Here is an 18311-nt window from a genome sequence, read left to right as displayed (position 1 = left end):
GATGAGCTGCCACCAAGCCCACACTCATTCCCTTGCTGAGCAGCTAGCAGCAACCTGTTGCAGCACGGAATTTGTCTTATTCAAATACTTCGACTTGTCCTTTGAGAGTTGTGATTTATTTTATTTTTATCTTCTTTTAAGAGTGGAATATCTTCAGTCCTCAAGGCTGCAGAGGAAAACTTCACAGCTCGATTTACTCCTCCACAGTTCGATTTACTCAAAAATCAGAGGCCGAATAAGGAGAATTATTGCCATTTGCTACTTTTTTTTTGGTACAAAGCTTTGAGAGCCTGACTCTTGATTTTTACAGTCTCCAGAGGAGTGGTATTGTGCTCTTTTGACTGACAGGGCACTTTGAAAAAAGCAGCTGTTGCAAAATAACGTCACCCAGTTTTCTCTGGGTTTGTGCTCCTTTCCTCCCTCTTTGTCTGGTTTATCTGGCTGGTGAGATTAGGAGCACTGCAGGGCAGGGAGGGTCCCTGTCTGTGTATTTGCACTGTGTCTTGCCACTTGTAAAGGAAGCGAGTAATCATCACCCTTTCTGCTTTCATGTCTACTTGCACAATAGAAATAATTAATAGTAATAGCAATGCTTTGCCTATCTGCGGCTCCTTTCATCTGAAGACCTTAAAGTGCTTGACAAACATTAACTAAATTAGCTTCCAAATACCCGGAGAAGGAGTCAGATATAATGATCCCCACTTTGGAGATGAGTACACGGGAGGAGAAGCTAAGGCTAACAGTGCTTACAGTTAGTCAGCTGAAACCATGTTTCCTCCAACGAGGGAGGTTGCTCAGCACTTCTGAGGCTCAGGCTGTTTTCTCAGGTGCCCAAAGGTGGGTTTTCGTGTCCACTTTTCGCTTCCAAAACATACAGTCTTCAGGCCTGTGTGATCTGCCCCGGTTCCTGCAGGAGCTGGAGGAAGCATTTCAGTCCCTGTGATTCATGAAGCTTCCCATTCAAACGACTAACTTGGCCTAGGAAAAGAGGAAGCTCTGCTGACACCGTGTTGGCACCACTGTGAGCAGGCAAAGCCAGGGTGGCTCTGTCTAGGCTAGTCCTGATTTCAGAAATGTAAGTGGACTCCTGGTGCAGAAACACTCCAGCTGCAGCTTGAGGGTAGTGCAGTCACATTTGCATCATGCTTTCACATCATAACCCTTTGGGAGAGGGGTCTGCATCTGAGTTGACAAATTTGCTGAGTCTTCTGTGTGTGCTGCAGTCTTACCAGGTTGCCTCCCTGCCGCGGTGTTCACAAGCTCTTACCTGCAAAGAAAGGTATCTGGGCTCTTAAACCTTAAATCTTGTCTCCTGCACATCTCTGTTAAACCAAGGGTGCTCTGCACCTCCCAGAATTGCACCCAGCAGACGAAGGAAGGGACTGGGCAAGAGCTGGGCAGAGGAGAGAAGAAATCCTCAGTAGGGACTAGATAAAATTCAGTGCTGACTAGAAATTATGTAAGAAAGACAAGTGATGTTTTGGAAGCTTTAAAGGTGAAAAGTTAGTGTCTAATTCTGTAGAAATTATTTTCCTTTTAGACAGCAGACCTGAAAGAGCTCCATTTCATGAATGGCATCCTGGCTGGATCATAAACTTCTTCCAACAGGAAGCAACAGTCACCGAAGAGCGGTAGGGCTGCCTTTTATTGCAGAGCTTCAAAGACACAGATGAAAGACACTAAAAGTGTTGCAAATCATCTGCAGATCCAATAAATCACAGCATTTCAACGTGGGCATTCATCCAGGCTTCCACAACCTCATGACATTTCCCCCACTTTCTCCTTTTCAGACAGAGAAACTTGGCAGAAGAAGATGCCAAGACAGCAGATAACTTCTGTTAGCTTGTCCACCACACACAAAACACTCCCTTTTAATCAGCAGACCCCAAACAAAGTGTCACAAGCACGCTGGATGTCTGCAGGGACCCCAAACAAAGTGTCACAAGCATGCTGGACGTCTGCAGGGACCCCAAACAAAGTGTCACAAGCACTCTGGACATCTGCAGGGACCCCAAACAAAGTGTCACAAGCACGCTGGGCATCTGCAGGGACCCCAAACAAAGTGTCACAAGCATGCTGGACATCTGCAGGGACCCCAAACAAAGTGTCACAAGCACACTGGACATCTGCAGGGACCCCAAACAAAGTGTCACAAGCATGCTGGACATCTGCAGGGACCTCAAAGTGTCACAAGCATGCTGGACATCTGCAGGGACCCCAAACAAAGTGTCACAAGCATGCTGGACATCTGCAGGGACCCCAAACAAAGTGTCACAAGCATGCTGGACATCTGCAGGGACCCCAAACAAAGTGTCACAAGCACTCTGGACATCTGCAGGGACCCCAAACAAAGTGTCACAAGCATGCTGGACATCTGCAGGGACCTCAAAGTGTCACAAGCATGCTGGACATCTGCAGGCTTAGAATGTTCTTGGGAATGGCTTGCCTGGCAGAGGTGACTTTGCAGCAGTTTGGAAGCCACTTGTGCAGATGCAATCACATCACTTCTTCCTCTCTGCTACCTGCTTAAAGTCCTGGTTGATTTTCAGATGCTGGGGTTTCTTACCACAACTCCCCTATTTAGCCATAGACAAAATGGGGCAATGATCTCATAGGAGAAAAACAAAAGGGCCACATTTCCTCTAGAGTAAGTAAGTAGGTCAGTGCTGTGACACATGATAGAAGAGGATCCCACGATGCCCACAGGGCAGCTGGAGGAGGCTGGGGAGGCATCAGGGGACAGCTGAGATGGATCTTGGCACTGCCCCTCCTGTAGCATCACTCCCATAAACACTGAAAGCCCAAGATCCTGGTCTCCACCACACTCCTGCTGATAGGAAAGCAGGTGGGGCAGGAGGGCTCTTGCCTTCCTTCCAGGACTTGGAGTTTACCCAGCCTTCCTCTTCTTCATTTGTATAATAGGGTTATTAAACAAGCTCTGCCCCACAGTAATGACGTAAAGTTAAGCTCTTTCATGTTTGCAAAGTGCTTCAATGGGCAGCACCATAGAAACCCATAAATAATGTACCTTGAAGTTGTGTCGAGGCATTAGCCTTCTTTTAACAGTGCAGATATTGCGAGTTACCACATGCAACAAGCTCCTCTTAATTAGGATCAAAACTTCCCTTTTTTAGCTTTGCTTTAATGACTTTTTGGAGTGAACACATTTCCCTTGCCCAGCCTATTTGGCAGTTTAGTATAACCACTTTAAACTTGCACCTCCTTTCAGCACACTGTTGAATGCTTTCCTTCTTGTTTTTGCAGAATCCCCTGCACAATATTCAAATGTGTCTTTCCCCCTCCTCCCCCCCCAACATCTCATTAGTTTCTCTAAAGCCTATATTCAGCTACAGTGTGGTCCTTTGGTGCCATATAGGATTTGGCTCAAACCCATGATGGAAAGGAAAGGATCTGCAGGCTGCTTCAGATGAAACAGGAGTCCACTTTCCCATTTCACACCTTGTCTCAAGACTTGTCCACAACTGGTAATGCACCCAAGAAGCTGTTCTGCAGGGAGAGTGTCTGCACAGAGATGCACAGAGAAAATGAGAGTGGTGAAGCCCTGGAATGGGTTGTCCAGGGAGGTGGTTGGGGCCCTGTCCCTGGACGTGTTTAAGGTCAGGGTGGATGAGGCTCTGGCCAGCCTGATCTAGCGTGAGGTGTCCCTGCCCATGGCAGGGGGGTTGGAACTAGATGATCCTTGTGGTCCCTTCCAACCCTGACTGATTGTATGATGCTATGATTACAGTGCCCTATTGTGGCAGTTTTAGGCTATGCCTTTAAAATTCAGCTGCAGATTTTGAGCAGAAAAGTAGAAAAAAATACAAATAAATCACTATTGGGTGTACAAAGGAAAACCAAAGATTATTCTAAACAAATCAATGGGATGGAAGTCTGGGCTTAATGAAGTTGTATCATAACAATTCATCTCACTTCACTTCCATTTCCATTCCTTTTCTCTTTCTCTTCTGATCTTGGCTGTTTTGCTGTGCCTGGGAGATAATGCTTCTGGCTGACCTTCAGATAAGATTAACACTGCTTTCTCTCTCAAAAAATCCTTTCTTCTGGTACAGGGGGAAGGAGGGAGGGTTTTTTGGGGTGGGGGGCAGTGGAGCAGCTTCCTTGGTCTCTTTTGTACTGGGGAGTTTCTGTCTTCCTTGGTCTCTTTTGGACCAGGGGGGTTTCTCTGTTCCTTGGTCTCTTTTGGACCAAGGAAGGTTTCTGTGTTATTTGCTAATTGTAAGTATCTGTATAATATTGTAAATCCTGTATATTTTGTGCATATTCATTGCATTCCATTGTAGAGTGTGGTTTTTGCTTGTAAGTACAGCTTTCATTTGTTTCTAACTGAGTTAGTCTGGCTAACTTAGTTAATGCTGGGGGAAATGTCAACCCACCACACTTAACGATCTGCAGACAACCGTTGTGGTTAAAGTCCAACTGTGACCCTGAGCTGGGTGCATGGACTGAGCCTGAATGGCTAAAGGGCAGACATCAGGAATCCATGAGGGCTCTGGAATGGGAATCTGGAGGGTTGGGCTAGGTCTTCATCCTGCCACAAAGACTTTAGAATAGAATAGAATTAACCAGGTTGGAAGAGACCTTTGAGATCATCGAGTCCAATCTATCACCCAACACCATCTAATCAACTAAACCATGGCACCAAGCACCCCATCCAGACTCTTCCTAAACATCTCCAGTGATATTGACTCCACCACCTCCCTGGGCAGCACATTCCACTCTTTCTATGAAGAACTTCTTCCTAACATCCAGCCTAAACCTCCCCTGGTGCAGCTTGAGACTGTGTCCTCTTGTTCTTTGTCCTGCCACCTATAATATGGGCTACATTTTCCTTTCTAATGTCCTTACTGATCATACACCTGTGCTGTTCATGGGCTTTCAATGGCTTTTTTGTCTTTCTGCCTCCAACAGTTTCAGTGCACAGACTTGGAGTAATTCTGGAAAATGCTGTGTATGCCAAGGAAGCCTTCTTAGCAGAGTCCTATCCAGAACTGCAAACAGAGTTGATGGATGCCTTGGAGAGCAGATGGGGTTTGAGATTTGAGATTTGGGGCTGTTCAGTCTGGAGAAGAGAAGGCTCCGAGGTGACCTAATTGTGGCCTTCCAGTATCTGAAGGGGGCTACAAGAAGGCTGGGGAGGGACTTCTCAGGATATCAGGTAGTGATAGGACTAGGGGGAATGGAATGAAGCTGGAGGTGGGGAGATTCAGGCTGGAGGTGAGGAGGAAGTTCTTCGCCATGGGAGTGGTGGGACCCTGGAATGGGTTGTCCAGGGAGGTGGTTGGGGCGCCGTGCCTGGAGGTGTTTAAGCCCAGGCTGGATGAGGCTCTGGCCAGCCTGATGTAGTGTGGGGTGTCCCTGCCCTTGGCAAGGGGGTTGGAACTAGATGGTCCTTGTGGTCCCTTCCAACCCTGACTGATACTATGATGCTATTTCCAACCTGCCAGCACAAACTCAACAGATTCAGGGGATTCGGATACACCTTGTGTGACTATCCAAAACTGCAACAAGAATTTAACCTTCTGCTTATTACTGCTGCAACTCAGAAAATAATTAGAAAGTAGAAGTTGTTTTTCCACAGATGTACTATGGGGCTTTTGTATTTAATATGTGTTTGTGGCTGAAGAGTGTGGGAAAACTGATGAAGGGGAAGGATGGCTTGGTCAAAAGAATGGTGTGAAACTGGGGAGGGTGTAACACAGTTCCCAGCTTTACCTTAGGCACTCTCTGTCACCTAGGCATGTTCACAACAGACATACCTCCAGGTTTGGTGGCAATACTGTCTGAGGGTAATCCTGTGGCTGGCAGACTAATTCCCCAGCATGGACTGCAATGCAGACACAAACTGATACAGCAGACAGACCAGGAAGGAGTGTCTACAAAAGGGAAATCTACTGCTATCAAGGAGAAGCAGAGGGAATAGAGTAGTCAGTCTCTTTGAATATCAGCTCATCAGCTGCTCTGTGAAGAATTCAAAACAGCACTTGATTTCATGGCACCCAGTTTCAAGGAACTGCAGGAGATCAGCACATCAGCACATCCAGCATCTCTCTTCATTGGTCTTACGTCCATCATCAGGTTAACTTCAGTATTCTAGTTAATCTGCTTACATTAGTTGGTACAAGTCTGAGCTTTAGTGGATTAACTTGAGGCAATTATTGCAACCATTCCTGATGTACATAAAAAGAAAACTCCCTTGGTGAAATTCAGGGCTCATTCACAAACTGGTACCCAAGGTGTTCACCCTTCAGACCTACGAATGTCGCTCCTCATTACAGAACTTTGAAACACAGCCATGAACTAATTTTAGCCTTCAGAGGGATAGAAAGTCTCAGAGGAGCCAGTATCCAATCCTTTTGCTGAAAGAATCCTGAACAAAGTGACAAACTTAATCCCATTACCTCACTGCCAGAGGGGAGCTTCCCAGAAATTTTCCTGATGCAAGGGCAAAACATCTGTTCTTTCATCTTTCTCTGAATCATGCCCACAGCACCTCTCCGGAATGTAAATGTACCTGGGTTTAATGATGTGACAAGGTAATTAATGTTAATGTGGGGATGCAAAAGGTATACAAGTTGCCAGATCTAGTAAATGCTGAAGCCAAGCTAAGGCGTTTACCGGGCTTACAACACATTGCTGATACAGAGTGCTGAAGCCCACACACTGCTCTCCCTAGACAAATCATTTTCACAGCAGTGGACAAAGAAAGGAGCTTGGAGTTTGAATTTTGAATAGCTACCCTGGCAAGAAGGCAACCAAGACCTAACTCCTGGAACATGAGAAGCAATAGAAAAACTAGGACATAGCACTATTATTATTTAAATGACTCTGGTGTAGTCAGATGCCAGCTCAGAATTGCACACTCCCCCTTCTAATTGCCCATTAGCTTGATGCACTTGAGTTATGGGAGTCCACCTGTATATAGACAGAATTTTGTTAAACATAGGATGGAATTCTCTTCTGAAGAAAGGTTGAGGGGGTTGGGGTTTTTTTAGCCTAAAGAAGAGAATCACAGAATATATCTGGTTGGAAGAGACCTCAAACGTCACCCACTCCCACCCTCGACCCACCACTGAAGAGTCAACAATAAACCATGTCCCTAAGCACCAGCTCCATACACCACTTGAACACCCCCGGGGATGGTGACTCCACCACTGCCCCAAGCAGACCATTCCAATGTTTGATAACCTTTTCAGTGAAGAAATATTTCCTAGCATCCAGCCTGAACCTCTATAGTTCAGCTTGTAACAATTTCCTCTAGTCTGGTCACTTGCCACCGAGGAGAAAAGGCTGCCCTTTCCTCCCTCCAACCTATCTTCAGCTAGGTGTAGAGAGCAATGAGGTCTCCCCTCAGCCTCCTCTTCTGCAGATTGAGCAACCCCAGCTCCCTCAGGTGCTCCTTGTAGGTCATGTGTTCCAGGCCCTTCACAAACCTCCTTGCCTTTCTCTGGACACACTCCAGTGCTCCATATCCTTCCTATCGTGAGGGCCCCAAAACTGAAGAAGATTGAAGTGGGATCTTATCAATACTTATAAATACTACAAGGGTGGTTGTCAGGAGAATAGAATTAGAATAGAATTAACCAGGTTGGAAAAGACCTTCAAGATCATCGAGTCCAACTTATCACCCAACACCATCTAATCAACTAAACCATGGCACCAAGCACCCCATCCAGGCTCTTCTTAAACACTTCCAGTGATGGTGACTCCACCACCTCCCTGGGCAGCACATTCCAATGGCCAATCACTCCTACTGTGGAGAATTTCTTCCTAACATCCAGCCTAAACCTCCCCTGGAGCAGCTTGAGACTGTGTCCTCTTGTTCTGGTGCTGGTTGCCTGGGGGAAGAGGCCAACCCCCATCTGGCTACAACCTCCCTTCAGGGAGTTGGAGAGAGCAAGAAGGTCTTCTCTGAGCCTCCTCTTCTGCAGGCTAAGCAACCCCAGCTCCCTCAGCCTCTCCTCATAGGGCTGTGCTCCAGACCTCTCCCCAGCCTCATTGCCCTTCTCTGGACATGTTCCAGGCAGTCTATTTTCAGTGGTGCCCACTGGCAAGGACAAGAGGTAGCAGTCACAGACTTCAACACAGGAGGCTCCATCTAAACATAAGGAGGAACTTATTTCCTTTGAGGTGGTAGAGCACTGGAACAAGCTGTCCAGGGAGGTGGTAGAGTCTGCCTCTCTGGAATTATTCAAAACCCACCTGAATGCCATCTTGTGCAACCTGCTCTAGGTGAACCTGCTCTGGAGGGGTATTGGACTTGATGATCTCCAGAGGTCCCTTCCAACCCCTAGCATTGTGTGGTTCTGTGAATCCTTTAGGTACAAACCAACAGGCAGGACATAGCAGAACAGTCTGGATGAACCTGGCCCTGTGCCTGGTCTTTAAATATCTCTAACGCTATGCAAATGGCTGATTTAAGCAATTGAACTCTACGCCATCTCATTCAAAGCACACATTACCCTCTCAATAAAGGTATCTGCTATTCAAATGCAAAACCCCTTAATATTTTATGGCAATGAATATTTTCCTAACAGGCACCTGGGTAGTTATGTAAACCCAGGTGCTAGAGTGACAGGGCATGAAGTTTGTAACTTGTCTGGGCTCAGGACAGCTACTCTGGGCAATGGAAGCATTAACTGCAGGAGGCTGCAGGGTCCCAGGCCTTCTGCAAAGATCATAGTGGGATCACATTAACCTCCAGGTATTTCCTTGGCCTTTTCATAGCTTCACAGCCCACTAACTGGCCTGCTGGTCCCACCACAGTTGCATGTTGGATAGCTGTGTCACTGCCCTGTCCTGCAGCCATTGTCTACCTGAAGGGAGGCTGTAGCCAAGTGGGGGTTGGTCTCTTCTCCCAGGCAACCAGCACCAGAACAAGAGGACACAGTCTCAAGCTGTGCCAGGGGAGGTTCAGGCTGGATGTTAGGAAGAAGTTCTTCATAGAAAGAGTGATTGGCCATTGGAATGTGCTGCCCAGGGAGGTGGTGGAGTCACCATCACTGGAGGTGTTTAGGAAGAGACTGGATGGGGTGCTTGGTGCCATGGCTTAGTTGATTAGATGGTGTTGGGTGATGGGTTGGACTTGATGATCTCAAAGGTCTTTTCCAACCTGGTTAATTCTTTTCTTTTCTCTTTTCTTTTCTTTTCTTTTCTTTTCTTTTCTTTTCTTTTCTTTTCTTTTCTTTTCTTTTCTTTTCTTTTCTTTTCTTTTCTTTTCTTTTCTTTTCTTTTCTTTTCTTTTCTTTTCTTTTCTTTTCTTTTCTCTTTTCTTTTCTCTTTTATTTTATTTTCTTTTCTTTTCTCTTCTTTTTTCTCTTTTCTTTTCTTTTCTTTTCTTCTCTTTTCTTTTCTTTTCTTTTCTTTTCTTTTCTTTTCTTTTCTTTTCTTTTCTTTTCTTTTCTTTTCCTTTCTCTTCTCTTCTCTTTTCTTTTCTTTTTTCTTTTTTCTTTTCTTTTCTGTTTTCTTTTCTTTTCTCTTCTTTTCTCTTCTCTTCTCTTTTCTTTTCTCTTCTTTTCTTTTCTTTTCTCTTCTTTTCTCTTCTCTGTTCTTTTTTCTTTTCTTTTCTTTTCTTTTCTTTTCTTTTCTTTTCTTTTCTTTTCTTTTCTTTTCTTTTCTTTTCTTTTCTTTTCTTTTCTTTTCTTTTCTTTTCTTTTCTTTTCTTTTCTTTTCTTTTCTTTTCCTTTCTCTTCTCTTCTCTTTTCTTTTTTCTTTTTTCTTTTCTTTTCTGTTTTCTTTTCTTTTCTCTTCTTTTCTCTTCTCTTCTCTTTTCTTTTCTCTTTTCTTTTCTTTTCTCTTCTTTTCTCTTCTTTTCTTTTCTCTTCTCTGTTCTTTTCTCTTTTCTTTTCTTTTCTTTTCTTTTCTTTTCTTTTCTTTTCTTTTCTTTTCTTTTCTTTTCTTTTCTTTTCTTTTCTTTTCTTTTCTTTTCTTTTCTTTTCTTTTCTTTTCTTTTCTTTTCTCTCCTTTCTTTAGGCATTTTAGAATCACAGTACTATTGCTTGGCACCATTTGAGTAACCAAGTGCCATAATGCAGTGGAAAAGGAAGATGATTTTTTGCATCAGAGGATGCAGGCTGATAAGAGAGGCCAACAGGCTGGGCAGCATGTGGAACATGTCAGAAGAATGAAGAGATGAGCAAAGCCTTTGAGGTTATCAGGAAGTTTGTGGGTACCACTTCTGAGGATCAATATCTCTGTACAATGTCTGTATCATTCTATCACTTCTCCTTGTCATTGTTCATCAGTTACCTGACTTGAAGTAAAGAACATCAGCATGTCTCAGAGGGAAGCTTACAGCTGAGGGATTCTTGCTTTTACAGCTATGTTAAGCTGACCATTTGCAATTGTCTAACTGCATCCTTTCCCATGTATACTGAGTTTTCAGTCCTCTTATCTGAAGAGATGCAAACCATAGCCTAAAGAAACTGAAAGCTTCTTTAGTAAGGTACTATGTGTGCCTATGTTCCTTGCCTCTTAATTTAGATGAGATCTACCACAGCCCAGGTGCCTGCAGGCTGGGCTGCTGTGAACCTCACCTGCTTTTTGAGTTATTCTCTATGTGACTTCAGAGACACCTGTACACCAGTGAGGGAGAGAGGTGTTCAGCACAAGCTGACCACATGTGTAGCTGTCACATTCCACGGGGTGAACCTCACACAACTGCCACATGAAATCACATCACTGAGCTAGGTCTTGACTGATGACATTGAACCTGTGGCTACCAAATTAGTTTGTGAGGCCTCTTGCACTCCTAGCCATGAGTAACCACTAGCTTCAATGGGGAGAAGTTAGGTGGTTCCAGGGCTGAAAGGGGACTGTCACAACTGTTAAAGTTTAAATGAGTCTCAGGAGTAAAGCTGCACTCCAGAACTGCAGTTTTAATATCTCTTTAGCTGGTTATAAATCAATGGCAGCAGCATGATTTTGCAAAGTGCCTTGCCACTTAGGCAACTATTTTTTGGGGTGTTTCCTAAGTGCTTTGGAATATCCTATCAAGTTGTACCCACATAGGTTTACACTTGGCTTTGCCAAGATGGTAGAAGAGATGCCCTCTTAGAGGAAGATAAACTATAGAGGGAGGGGCTGATTTTCTAGAGAGCTACATGGGCATGTTAATTATTGAGGCTAATGAAAGGGTGGTCCTTGTGTGCTTCAACTCTTAGGTGTCCAGACAGAAAGACTTCACAAAGCTTCTCATTTCCAGACATGCTCATAAGAATCAGCCTCATTTTGGGCTTTCTAAAACTGAATATATTCACATCACCTGAAATCTCAACAAATGGGTCAGAAAACCCTAGAAATTGGAGAGGTCCTGGCAAATTCTCTCTCTCTCTCTCTCTCTGGCAACACTGAGTTATGACCTAGAGTCATGTGGTTGAGAAAACAAAAATGATGAAAGATTCTAGCTTTAGAAATCTCAGGCATGGTGAAACAGTTAAAATAAAAATGAAGAGTTTTGACAAGGATGGTAAAAACACCAAAAAACCCCCACCCTGCCCCAATATGCCATACCCTCCATCTGAAGTGAAGGAGACAAAAAAAAGCATCCAGACTTCCAAAGAAACACTGACTGGCTCTGGCCTGGATAGGTAAGTGAGCAGCTTATGCATTCACCGAAGCATTGGCAAAGGTCCTGCCACGAGAGCAACCTCCTCCCTTGCCCTGCTCTGCATAGCCAGGCTCTCTACCTATCCCAGTCTTAACCTGCTGAGAAGGAGGAGCTTTGCTCTGACCATTCCTTATTTATAACTTGTTGAGAGCTGGGAGGGAGGGGTGAGCTCTCTGTGGTGCATCCTGCTGCTGCCGCCGCTGCCAGCCGTGCAATCACAACTACAAATGCCTCCCGCGCAGCCTGGTGGCTGCCTCCGTGCTCTTGGGTTCCTCTGGCTGTTTGCAGTAGTGGAAGCAAGGACCAGAACCTATTACCTTGGGATTGTGGAAGAGAACTGGGATTATGCACCATCTGGGAAAAATCTGATCACTGGGCAAGACCTCTTAGAGGACAAGTAAGTCACTGAGAGCTCTAATAAATTGGAGGTTCATCCACAGCTCCAAAGAAAATTGACTTAACGTGGTTAATGTTGCTGTAACTGTCTTAAGATGGGCTTTTTCTTAATGCCAGTGATGTTGTCATAGGTGGGAGTTCAGCTTCAAAGGAAGGATAGACTTGGACTGACTTCTCATCCATCATCCAGTTGAATAAGTAAGGTGATAGTGCATATTTGAAGGTGATGTTAAGGAACTGATGTTTGTCAGAACCAAAAATCAGAGAGTGGGCTCAAAATCTCCTGCTTGTGTTTTGTGGAGGTGTTGGTATTTCAGGGACCTGTTGTCTAAAGGCAAATTTCAACTTTGCCATAATCAAGCACAGCTCTTTTCAACAAGACATAGAAGTCTGTTTAACTTGCAAAAGCTTTCTCCCCCTGAGATGATAAAAGCTGGGGGCTTGGCAAGACATCACAAAATTCAGCTGCATGCAGTACCTATGAATGAGATGCAGGTAGATTGTTCATATTTATCCCTGCAATGCAGGCAGCTGTGGAGACCTCCATTGAGGAAATCTGTTTAGACAAATGCTTAAATATACCACAGTGAATGGGCAGAGTCAAGTCCTGTTGATCACCTGCACTGAAACTGGACTGTGTTGGTAAGCACTGTGACGAATTGTGCCTCAGCCAGAGGAAAGCAGGCACCCATTCGTGTGCCTGCACTGCTGGGGTTGGCTCTGTGTCCTTCCCACACCAGGAGAGCTCACCCAGATGGTGGATGTGGGTAGCACAGATCCTTGGTGTCTCTCTATACTATGGCTTTCAGTCATGTACAGGAGTATTTTTAAGATTGAATTAATACCTTTGATACCCTAGAGACAGGCTGGGGCTCCTTCCTCTGGGCTTGGCAGGGGGGAGCTGTGAGGAGGTCCTGGTGTTCACACCAAGTTTGAAGGCACACTAGGAGCTGGATGGTGTTTCCTGGAAGTTAGAAATGGGAATGTTCTTTCTGACTTTTCAGGAAATCCTGAGCAATGCTGGACTCCTCAGTGGTGTCCAGTCACTTTCAGATAGACTCTCAGCTGGATTCCATACAAGAAATGATTTTGCCACAGGCAGGAGGCAAGAAGGAGTTTTGTTTTTCAACACAAATTTATGCTGTCAACAACGAAAAGTAGGAGACAGCCAGTAGGTGTTACTTTTACAGGTAGAATTCAGGGTAGTAGTTTGTTCCCAGCTCATTAAAACAAGCTTCACTGGAAAAGGTAATTCTTTAGTTGGGAATGGCTTTAATTCAGCTATGTTAAACACTTCAATTTCATACTTCCCTACTCTTTTTAGCAGAGGATAATATTCTTCACTCTAAACTGGAAGTGCTCTCACTAAAAGCAGCTCAGGTTTTAGTGAAGTGTGTGTGCTTGTAAATCCAGCCCAATGCCACAGAGAGATTGGAATCTGTTCTGTGAATTATACTTTTAAGGCTGTCTGCACTTTGTTCCTTAAACATGAAGGGGCACATGGAAGTCTGTGCCTTTTACATGGCACGGCAGGGAGGGTAGATAGCTCATGTCTTCAGTCGTTTCTGTACTGTAATCGTTACAGAATGAGTTTGCCCACAGAGGATTTTGATGCAGACCATACACTCAAGGCTGGGGAGCTGTTTGTGATGAACTCTCTACCTGCAGAATAATGAAGTGATTCTTGTAACTAGTTTATTCCATTTCCAAACTGCATTGAGTTAAGGCAGAGTAAAGCACTGTAGTCTGGAATAATGGTGTGTCTACATGTGGACTAAACACTCAGCCATTAATAGCTATTTTGACTATTTGACTCTTCAGAATGACTTCTAAGGTAAACTTAAAGCAATATATTAATGAGTTATTTCTTGCCTAATTAGTTGGTTCCTATGGATGCTATCAAAAACATAGTTCCATAAATGACATGGAAGGAACAGCTCTTAGGCAGGGACAGAACTGTATTTTGAGCCATCTGTGTTCTGCACCAGCAGCACTCAGGTTTGCTGAGCCTAGCACTCCTCACCTTGTGATGCATCCTCAGAATAGCCATCTGATGGGGCACTATCCCAGTTTTATGGATGGGGAAGTGAAGATAAAGAGGTTGCAGACAAACTGATTATCTTTAAAAGCATAAAGGAATGCTGCCTTTGATTCCAGCTAGCCCACAGAGATACCATCAAAATTACTTATTCTCCATGACTTAATAAAAATGCTGAATTAGCAGCTGTGTAATGGAAAGTGTTACATTACCTGGATTAGACAGCAAGATTTAAGGTGATTTTCAGTGTTGCTGAGACAAAGTCAATAATACCTTCCTGAGCCTTTAGCTTTTAGCAGTAAATAGGAAAAAGGGAACTTCAGTATCCAAGGCATGGGGCTGGAAATTGGGTGAGCTGGAGCTGGCACCAGGCAGCTGCTCAGTTACTAGCGTGCCGGTGCGGAGCGAGCTGCCTCCTGAGCCAGGAGCCCTAGAGCTGCATCAGCACCTCCCTGGGTGTGAGTTGTAAAGGCTCAGCCTCTTGTCTGAACAGATTAACCCAAAGGCAGCCCTGTGTTAACACAACTATTTTGCTTTGGATGCTAATTTTTATTATGCCTTGTGTTGTTGGACTGCTCAAGGGCCAACTTGCTGCTTGCACAGAGCAAGTATCTTGCTGTGCATCTGTGCTTCTTATGGAAAGAGAGTAATGAGGCTGTTTGCCATTCATCTTGTCTGCTTGCCTCTGCCATTCATCCTGTCTGCTTGAAGCCTTGAGCTGTTTCACTAATTCTCATCATTTGGAGCATTATGAATGAAACCATGACATTTCACTCTTGGTTTTCCCTTCAAAAACTAAGATGACATTTTCTGAAGCTCAGAAGACTTTGGAAGTCACAGATGCAAACTGTGGCCTCTGAGTATAGGTGATCTGGGAAGAGGTTCAGCATCCCCTTCCACGTCATATAAGTGGTAAAAAAGTTAACATCATTAAATTGTGGTGGACTGGACACACAGGGGGCAAGGTGCTGCCACTGATGCTGGATGTGCTGCAGAACCATGTGGTGTTTTGTGGGTTAGGACACAAATATTCTGTAGTAGGAGGGAGAGCTCAGGCATTGCCCACTCCCTTTAATGGTCACATAAGCAATGGTCTTTCAAGAGAAACATACACCTAGGTGGTGTAGCTTGATATACATCAGCCTTTCCCTCCCAGCTGTGGCTCATCCCTCAGGATGAGAGTTTGGTTGATAATCCTGTTACATCAATTTGGTAGCTGTTTGTGATGGACACTTAAATCTTGGTTTGCTGGTAGGAGATGTAACTGCTCATCCCTTCTCTTTAGGTCACCAAGCCTACATTTATCTGGGCCAAGTCTTGCACCTACCAATGCTAACAGGGGGGGTTTCTATTACTACAGCATAAAACACAGTTTGTGCAGTTTGCCTGTGAGGAGATCCCACCCAAATAAATGACAGTGAATCTGTCATCACAGATGCTAAACTAATGGCTGAGTCATCGTGCGGCCAAATGACCTAATTGCATCATCTGAGATGATCCATGTGGGAAGGGTCAACATCAAAAGGGCATTCAAGGTGAAATTCTGGCTCTGATGAGGTCTGAGAGGCATTTTATTGCTGGCTTTATGAGAAGCAGAAGTTTATTCTAGGAGAGAAACCATTAAAGCACACTTAACCAGCAATGCATCAGACCTTCAGCTAAGATTTTATGGGCTTCATTGACCTCTTCCATGGCTTGTGTGGATCAGAAAAGGCCTAAAACATCCTTTGAAGATATTGCATCTTTCTCTTGTGAGGACAACTTGCTCCTTGAACTTTGTGGTTGGGGCACTATCCACACATGTGAGTTGGAACCACTGGTCCCTCTCCACTGGCCATCCCTCTAACAATAGACGTTGCGCTGGCCTTAGCATTGGAGTCGTGCTTTGACAGATGGTTTTCCTGAGCAGAGTACATGACCCAGGGATTAAGATGACTGGGACAGCCTGGAGCCATGAGCACTGCCCTATCTCACTCCAGCCATAGGGAGAACCGGCTATTCTGAGGCAAAAAAAAAAATCTTTTAGAACCCCTACCATAAACTATGTGAAGAGGATAGAGAGTAAGGAAGGTTTCACCACCAACAGATTTTAGAGAGAAAAACAAACATAAAGATAGTGGTTTAAATGGTTGTCAGTGTAGAATCTATGGGACTTGACTTTAGTAGATAGAGTAGACTAGACTAGACTAGACTAGAATAGAATTAACCAGGTTGGAAAAGACCTTTGAGAGTATCAAGTCCAACTGATCACCCAACACTATCTAATCAACTAAACCATGGCACCAAGCACCCCATCCAGTCTCTTCCTAAACACCTCCAGTGATGGTGACTCCACCACCTCCCTGGGCAGCACATTCCAATGGCCAATCTCTCTTGCTGGGAAGAATTTCTTCCTAACATCCAGCCTAAACCTCCCCTGGCACAGCTTGAGACTGTAGTGAAAGAAAGTTTACGGTTGCACCCAAGAGCATACAGTGGCCATTTGGCATGTTGACTGCAGGAGAAAATCTGGGACTCCACATCTGGTAGTTACTTGAAGTGCTGATTTTTCAGTTGTGATTGCAACAGCCAACAAACTCAGCAGATTCCAAAATGATAGCAGCAAGGGATCCGGCTTCAGTCTACTGCGGAGCTGTTTGGCCACGCACAACTTGTTAGTTCTTTCCATTTCTTACTGCACACTTTGACACAGTACTCACATAAGGGCCTCTTGAAAAAAAAAAAACCACCACCTTTTCTAGGTTGTAGTTCTGTTTCTTAAGATTAAAGCCAACACAAACATGGTAAAATGTTGGCAACGTGGCTGTTTTGTGTGATAAAAGGAACGGGCGTAGAAACTGCATGGTCCTGTCCTAACTCATGGTCCTACTCTGAGGCAACAGAACAGCTGCATGCCTAATCTTGATTGGAAGTGTAATCTGCAGGAAACTCTTGTTTTAGTCTTTTTACAATGTGGAAGAGTCAGAGTGCTCATCATGGCAGGGAGATGAATGCCTGTATGTTAATACATATTTAAAGGAGTCAGAGTTAATGCTCTATTAGTAACTCCCCACCCCACTCTTGTGCATTGCCAACTTCTCTTGGAACTTAAGAACTGCTGAGACTGATCAACTGGCAACATGAAATTTGGCACAGAAGTAAGGACTTTTTTTCCCCCCTTAGTCTGAAGAAGGCATTTTATGCCCTGATTCAGAAGCCTGCTTACCTTTGTATGTAACCTCAAGGCTGGCCTGATTGAAGAGGATGAAGGAAGGATCAAGAAGTTTGCATGGGTACAGCTCCAGAAGATGGAGTAGTCCCCTTTCATACATGAAACCTTCTGCACATGAAGTGCAGGCTGACAGCTTGGTTGGAGGGAGAAATTCAGGGGTTAGAAGAACAGCTCTGAAATATCCACAAGACTGGAAAGATGGGGAAAGGTCAGGCAGCGATATCATAAAGACAACAGGAGGATAAAACAGTTGGATGTGATCAGGGGAGCATGAAGAAACAGAGAGAAGGTTGGTCTTCTTGTGACAAGAGGGGAATGACATCTAGGAGGTATTTTGGCCCTGTAGAATAGGCAGATTGTGACCACTGGAAGAAAGAGGCAATGGCAGATTGAGAGGTTGGTTCTGTTTAGCCATTAGAGCATTTGGAGAAGACACTGCTGCAGTAACATATTGGAAGGAAAGTGGATGGGAAAGAACAAAAGAGTTAAGGTTGGATAAACTCAGGGATGGAAAATATGAAGAGTTTCCATCAAAAGACAGGTAATGGTGTTTAAGAACTGTTGTCAAAGACAGGAGATAAAAGGACACTATCCTGAAGCCTTAAAAATCTCTGAGGGACTCCAGAGATGAGTGGTAAGGAACTGCAGGGTGGGACATGCACCAGCATCAGAGACTTTGAGGACTCTGAGAAGTTTTCACTGAAAGAAGAGGAATAGAGGGACAACTTCTGTCCCACATTCATGGAGCAGCAGGACCTGTGGTGTTGAGCCTGTGCCAACTCACTCTGACACATCTGCTGGCTGTGCTTCTGCACTAGGTGGAGGTACCAGCCCCACAATGTGGCCACATGGCCATGATACAGGCATCTGGGAGTGTACAGAAGACGTCATTCCCACCTGTGCATCCTTTCTGTGAGCTTCCTATGGCTGATACCATTACCCCCAGCACGGGTAGTCTTTCTGCCAAGGAATTTAAACACTGGAACCTGCAGCATAGCAACACTCACAAAGAGTTAGTTACCAGCTACCTGCAAGTC

The 18311-nt window shown here is 44.6% G+C and overlaps 1 protein-coding gene across 1 annotated transcript in view; it reads left to right on the top strand.

Annotated features, from left to right (window-relative positions):
• Positions 1-11856: 11856 nt before the first annotated feature.
• Positions 11857-18311, top strand: part of HEPHL1 (hephaestin like 1) — a 43430-nt gene continuing 36975 nt past the window's right edge. The window contains exon 1 of the mRNA XM_009906126.2: positions 11857-12026. Within this exon, the coding sequence (XP_009904428.2) occupies positions 11857-12026 (170 nt within the window). The remainder of the gene's footprint in view (positions 12027-18311) is intronic.

This window comes from Dryobates pubescens, chromosome 10 (genome assembly GCF_014839835.1).
Source record: "Dryobates pubescens isolate bDryPub1 chromosome 10, bDryPub1.pri, whole genome shotgun sequence".
In the NCBI taxonomy this organism is placed as follows: Eukaryota; Metazoa; Chordata; class Aves; order Piciformes; family Picidae; genus Dryobates; species Dryobates pubescens.
This window is presented reverse-complemented; position numbering and strand designations above follow the sequence as displayed.